The sequence below is a fragment of the Ceratina calcarata genome, unplaced genomic scaffold (assembly GCF_001652005.2).
Source record: "Ceratina calcarata isolate Rehan_Ccalc_2016 unplaced genomic scaffold, ASM165200v1 scaffold2.2, whole genome shotgun sequence".
NCBI classification, from domain to species: domain Eukaryota; kingdom Metazoa; phylum Arthropoda; class Insecta; order Hymenoptera; family Apidae; genus Ceratina; species Ceratina calcarata.
The window spans coordinates 140,480-147,770 of record NW_017141592.1 but is presented as its reverse complement, the minus strand read 5'-3'; the positions used below and the strand labels follow the sequence as shown (position 1 = coordinate 147,770).

At 36.6% G+C, this 7,291-nt stretch overlaps 1 protein-coding gene across 2 annotated transcripts in view; it reads right to left on the bottom strand.

Moving 5' to 3' along the window:
* Positions 1 to 27: 27 nt before the first annotated feature.
* LOC108622028 (DNA-binding protein D-ETS-6) overlaps positions 28 to 7,291 on the bottom strand; it is an 8,879-nt gene continuing 1,615 nt past the window's right edge. Inside the window, exons 3-5 of one of the 2 annotated variants that reach the window (XM_026811175.1) lie at positions 1,663 to 1,927; positions 598 to 731; positions 28 to 528 (exon numbers count right to left, since the gene is read on the bottom strand). In XM_026811175.1, coding sequence (XP_026666976.1) covers positions 452 to 528; positions 598 to 731; positions 1,663 to 1,927 — 476 coding nt within the window. In that variant the 3' untranslated portion in view covers positions 28 to 451. Of the gene's footprint in view, positions 732 to 1,662; positions 1,928 to 7,291 lie in introns of both variants that reach the window. The other variant, XM_018019658.2, reaches the window with a different exon arrangement.

Sequence of the window (7,291 nt, the reverse complement as noted above, 5' to 3'; positions counted from 1 at the left end):
TATACATATGTTACAAACGACAGGACTTTCAATTTTCGAATACTATTGCTTTACTTATGTATCTAAATCTATGTATACTGATGTATACTTAAATATCTACTATACATATGCATTGTATTATTTGTATGTTGTATATTGCAGCATGTATGTATATACAGACACTTTTTATTTGTATCAAGAAAAAACAACAGTAATTGTAACAATAAAACACTACAGACATTACTTGATAAGAATCGAACAATTGTAAGTTTCTTATTTTCATCGATGAATGTTCATCAAGAGATCTACAAAAATTGCTCATATTACTGTTCAATAAATTACGATATACAGGAAATAATAATTTAATGTACAAATTGTTTTTATGCACAATTTTGCATAGTGCATATACAATAAATTTAGCCAATAAAGGCTCTTCTCGTTGTTAAAAATGAAAAGCAACAAACTCCTTATGTTATGTTGGCGGAGAGTACCGATGATAAGGCCAACAATAATGTGGTGGTGGTGGTGGCGGTGGTGCTGGCGGTGGAGCTGCTGATACCGATGTATGTTGGGAACTTGATGTGGCATATAAATGAGGGTGACAATTTACAGTCGTACCTCGAGTCGACGGAGATATCTCCAATGTAACACCAGCTTGGGCCTGACAAGCCATCATCAATCCATGGAAATCGAATTTGTATGCGTATCGTTTCCCATGCACTTTTGTCATAATATTCTTGTCGTAATAATATCTGCAAAATGCATCTTCTAGGAAATCATCGAATTAAAATTCTACGTACTTTTTTTTAATGAAGTGCCATATTTAATGTAAAGGGAGAACAATTTTCCGTATGAGTTTTGCGCTTACATTAAGGAGGAATGGGTAAAAGTGGAAAATATGATTATAAAGAAAGTTCTGTGTCTAGTCAATCTTCATCCTCGTTTAATTCCCAGACGATAATTGACGATAATGTCATACTATGTCGGGTGACCCAAGGGCTTGTAGACCGACTTCGCACGCATACATAGAAAATGTGATACGTTCTCTCTTTTTCTATCTCTAATGCTTCCCATGCGTCGTCACTAGAAGCTATACGTGTTTTCTATGGATGCGTGCGAAATCGGAATCCCTTGAATTATTTTCTACACAAAAACACAAACTGCTCGGGCCAATGGAAGCCCCTTTGCAATATTCACTATTTACTGATTAGTTCACAGAAAAATCGAATCTCCAAAGAACGCAGTAAAGAAAGATAGGAGAAGAAAGAGATAGTTGAAAAACGGAAAGGGAAGTGAGATCGTACGGAAAAATTGGAAAAAGAAGCGAAACATCATAAACTGAAAGTTGGCCAGAGAGGCCCTGGACAATAGAAAAAATGCGACGTTCGGAAACTCCCAAGTCGGATCACCGAATGTCTTGAGTAAAAGGTAGTAATAATAATAAAATGATGAAACAGAAAGTTGAAGTGAAGTAAAAAAGGGAAAGCTGAAATACAGAAACGTGGTAACGACAAGTCATTTTTTCTTAAGCGTCTTGAACATTCATTGTAAAAATTTATTGATTAGAAATGAACATATCAATATTTTGAGAAACCATACCATATAAATTACGGATTTGGAGTTACCTTTAGAATAATTTAATGAAAGATACCTAATGCGTTAAAGCTGGTACTTAGCTTATACCTGAGCGCTCGTGATAATTTGTCGTAGTTCATGTTCGGTTTGCTCTTTCGTTCGCCCCATCTACGAGCAACTTCGTCCGGATCGGTAAGCTTGAATTCACCGTTGGAGCCCTCCCACGCTATGCATGATGAATTTGACGAATCCGAAAGCAGCTCCAGCAGGAATTGCCAGAGTTGAACCTGTCCGCCTCCGACCGCCCCGGAACCGCCGGCTCCAGCTGTCGATCCAATCAGCGAGCAAGTTCGTTGAAGGAGGCTGAACCTCTCTACGGGCAAGAAGCAGAAACACGCATGCACCAGACATTGTGCTTTTCTCGAGGTCGATTCGTCGAAACCTTGAAGGAACAGCGATGGTCGGCGACCACTCGCCGGCTGCTCGCTGCCATTCTCTCTGTCCCATTCTCTGGTTTTTCATTCTGCATAATTTATTTCAACCTTTTTCTGTCTGTGATTGTTTTCGGTGTTTCAACCTTCTGTCGGACTTCGAACGAAGAGGAATTTTGCTAGGTACAGGAAACGAAACAAACCTGCGTCTACGCTATGTAACAAAACATTGTTATATAACAAATTTCTTTCAAATTTTGTTATGTAATATGCTTCTATAGTTGTTACAATGACTTCTTCAATTCATTTCAAGTTCAAGACAAAGTTTTCACGTTTTTTGCTCTGCTTTATCGATGACCAATCAAAAAAATAGTGCAAAATATAGATTTACGGAACTGCACTTTTCGTCCGTATACATGAGACGGTTTCTGGTCGTCAAGTACCGCTTTGAAAAGGCAAAAATTAAATTTTGCGTATTCTGGTCTTGATTTCATTCAAAACGATTTCTTTTTGACATAAAATTGCTTATAAATGAAGGCACTGTAACTACGACTTTTCATCTACTTTCTAATGTTCGTATTAATATCAGTTCTAATTAAATTATGACTAGAGTCAGACTTATTAACTTCCCTCTTTTTAACGAGGTATCTGAGGATTCAAAATTCTTATACAAACATACAGTAAGAACAAAAAATTTAGTTCCGTAAACCCATATTTTTGTCAATATCGGAATCTATAGTATAGCTCCATGTTTTTATATCACAGGCTGAGCCTTCCGCGATAACGAAGTATTGAATTAATCTGCTGTTTCATACAAAACAGGCAGTTTGTATTATATTACAGAATTATAATATTTTCTTTCTGCAATACATTTTCTTTTCTTGATACACAATAACATCTACATGTAATATTGGGTTGATGCAAAAGTTTTGTCCCATTTCCTTGAACCAAGTCGAAGAAAAATGCGGGACGAACTTTCGCATGAATCCAATAGTTAGTTTAATGCAATTTACATATGAATTTGTCCATAATTAAATATTATATAAAATACCGTTATAGAGAATGGCAGCTGCCGAAGGGTGGAATCTGGTATCCTGCTGAAGATGCAATGGATGTGTTTGAATCCTCCACATTACGCGACTAACAATTTCGCGAGTCTAGTCCTTCACCGCGTGAACAACGGTGAGCGGCAGACTCGGCGTTAATCTCATTTCAAAGGCACGTAAAGTTATAATCATTCTTCTTTATTGCTTAATTCACCCGAATTTTCCAATATTAATCCAGATTTCATATAGTTGCTTCGAAGATAACTGCCACAGTTTGGTAATTAACACGTTTAACTATGTCCACTACATAATATGCATACTTAACGGTACTTATTCCTTTCTTCAAAGTAAACTTCTTTTTTATTAAGTCAACAATAGTACTCCAGTTTATAAAAATATTTGCTCCTGATAAGATAAAGTGAGAAGAAACCAATCGTAAATATTTATGTTCTGTCCGTTTATTAAATATATTTTTATCTATAGTATATAAGGAACTGTTTTATGTAATACGTGTATTTAAAACCAATAATTGCCTTTATATTATCTACACCATAGCACCGAAGCACAATGATAAATTTGACTTCCCGCGATAACGAGGATATTTTTGAACGGTTAATAGCAAAATTACGATAATTAAAAATAACAAAAATGAATCAGGAGATTTACATTTTGCACGTGCACTAATTTTTATAGAATCGCGAAAATAGATAAAACTTTAATTGAAGATATCAGTACCTACTACGTAGGTACGCGCGAAATAAAACGTGCCAGACGGTGGACAGAGAGTAACTGAGCGACCTTTGCCCCCGGTTATTTCAGCCCTTATCGCCCCCACTCCAAACCCCGTAGTCGGAATACTTTTACACCTCTGTATACAGTACGCGATCATGCCTCAACTTCTTTCATTGCTATAAGGACGAATACCAGTAAGAATCTTATGTAAAAATCGGACTTTTGTCATTTCCTCCGTTACAGTTTTTTTCTGATTGAAAACACTTTTTTCCCTACACTATTGTTTGCTGATTATTTATTCGATTTTAATGAAACTTCGTACATGCACATAACATCCTTATACCTGCAGAAAGCATGTTTCAGATTTTTATTAGAGGGTCGAATAAAAGACTTAAATTATGCCGTTTACTTTCTTCTTCGGAAGCTCGACTGTTTCAACAAACCCATCGCGATCTTAAGGATGTATTGGCTATACAGTCAATCCCAAAAGTTTATGNTTTCTAAAGTGCATAAACTTTTGGGATTGACTGTATAGCCAATACATCCTTAAATCTGATGTTTTACATTAGTACTTCTGTAATTGTCGCATTTCGATATTTTTCTCATTTCTGGATGATAAAAAAAAAATGGAGATAATCCTTGTCTTCCCATTTTCGAATGATCTCGGAACACTACCGTACAGTTTTTACATCTTGTCGTAGTTGTACAAACCCATATTTAAATAGTCATCTCTACGCAATGTTTTTGAATCAAAACATAGTTCTATTCGATCGCCGTTAATCGTCAGTGTATCAAGAGTATCAATAGTGTTCGCGTCGTCTCTCGTAACGAATATCGTGTAGTTTTTTGAAAGATTTATCTCAATCTTATCACACTTTTCACAAGATCTTTTGGGTTCTCACCACACCGACCTACAGCAATTTCTTTAATTTTTGTTACAAATCATCATCTGTATAATAAATTGATCTCTTTAACACCTACGAAGAAATTAATTCATGAAGTCCGATATTAAAAAAGTTCTTCAACTTTGAAATATGTACGAATATTTATGGAATTCACTGTATTGTAGGGAGAGTAATAAAGTAGAATTTACGTGCACATATGTATAAAAAATATGGTTCTAAATTAATTAGTATTTTTATATAATATCGATTTTAAACAGTTTTTAAATAGGAACAAAAGGATTAAAATAGTGTCTCGTAACTAGAAAGCGTAGATGGTATTTTTTTAGCATTAGTTCCAAAAGTTTTGTAAATGTCTGTCGGAGATGACATAATAGGTATTCCGTCTCCGGTTTATCTGAAAACTTTCACAACGCGGAAGTTTCGCGGTGCACGAGGGTGACGCGTGAAATTATCCAGTATACGGCGGAGATTTCGGGGGATGTTTCGCGCTCATCAAGAAAACAATATAGTCGCACCCCGTGGCGAGCTTACCATCCCTAGGCCGTTAGAGTTTGCTATCCCTTCTCCAATAGGGCGGACGGGTAAGGAGAAGGGTGGAAACTGTTACCGAGAGGCCGTAACTCCGGGGTGGCGGTGCTACTACCTTCTCGCCGCTCTAAACACTCGATGGTTTATTCATGAGGGCTCTCTCACCGCGATAACACTGATTCGTTTAATAAACGGCTGCTGCCGGGCGTAGAGTGGGGCCCCCACGAGCACCTACAACGTTATTCAAACGGACAATATATCTTGGAGGCTTATACTGCCAAGACTTTGCTCTTCTCACTTTTCGTTCGTCGACCAAGAGGTGAATACCTCTTTTTCTCTTTCGCGAATGGGAAACCACCTTGAACCAATGCTCTCTCTTGATGCGCGAAAACCCCGAAATAACTTTCATGTCGTTTTCTCAGTAAACCTCGAGTACAGTTAAGAGCAAAACACGCTATTTAATATTGAATAACTATTTTAAAATTAGGCCAAACAACGTAACTAGTTGGAGTAGTTGACTATGTGTACAAAAAAATTGGGAAAAAATAAAAGTTGATAGAAATTGTAAGGTAAAATGTGAAGACCTTTTCAACTCTTTTATCTGGACTTGTAATGAAAATTTAAATAACACATTTGACTACTGACTACTTATACACTATACTGTATGAGATTGGTATACATATGCTGAAAATTTTATTGAAATACGTCGATACTGAAAGAAGCGACAGGCATCGAAATCTACTATAGATTGTAGGTAAAAAGTCGTAAAAGTTGAAAGTTTGACAACTTAATTATAATTCATAACAATGATAATCAATTTCAGTGTTTTTTAATTATCAACGTGTTTTTATTAATCTTGATGACATTTTAAATAATAATTAATGCGAGAAAGTGAAGGAACTGATTATTAAAAATCAACATCGTTAAGTATCATTCTTCCCTCAATGAACTTAGTTAGACTGGCAAAGATGAAGACAGGGGGAAACGAAACTATTATCGTCTACGATATTTATTTTCCTGCTGGACCCTTCTTATCTCTAATAGATCGCGCCCCCGTTAAAGGCAACGATAAGGCTGAAGTGTTCGCAAGTGGACTATGATCATCTCTTGGGAACAGTTACCCTCTTCCGGTCACTTTCAATCCGAATCTGGACCTCTATTAACCTTTCCTAAGCTCTACGTTTCCGACGTTATTCGGATTTACTGCGGGTATAGTATTGTATCAGTAATCGATTTTCGCTACCTAGACTTATCGATGCCACGATATTGTCACTGTCATCTGTTACCTTCATTATCATTTCATTTATTATCGTTTATAAAGTTAACTATACAGGGTGTCCCAGAAAAAGTGTTAGAACCGAGTTGTAGGGCCCGCGCTAAGCCACGACCGAGCGTCATGATCCGAGCCAACCGATCCGTGGCTGGGCGCGGGCCCTACGTATGCTCTCATTGGTCAGTGTTTTTCGTTAATAATTCAAAAACCATGCCTCACTTTACATTTTGACAAAGGAAATTGTTGTTCAGAAACACTTACAGAATCACCTCTCTTCGGCTCTCACACTTTTTCTGGGACACCCTGCATGTATGTACAAGAGTATACGATACCCCCGATTTCTCAAACGAGCTAGATTTTTACTGGACTCGGAAGCGACTAATCGTTTGAATTCCTCACAATTGCATAGTCCATATTTGCAAATACATACGTACATAAGAATTCATACACATTTCAAAACTGAATAACATTCTTAATATTGGACTTAACGACTTAGTTTTTTAGGAAGTTTAGCTCACGGGAAAAAAANGTAATTTGCAAAAAACTGTTTTTTCGTTTTTCGCCAATAACTCGTTAAATATTAATGCTAGCGAAAAAATTGTACATGGAAATTGTAGATCTCGTCGTCCTCTACAAGAAGGTCGTATACAGTTTTCCCGTAGATTCAACGGTTTAGGAGTAATTAAGGAAAAATGAAATTTTTTGCCAAAAGTTCGTCGTTTTGACGCTGGGATGGTCGGATTTTGTCAACATCAATAAAATGCCAAATAATCATACGTAACTCGTTAAATATCGAAGTTAGAAGGAAAACAACTTTTATTT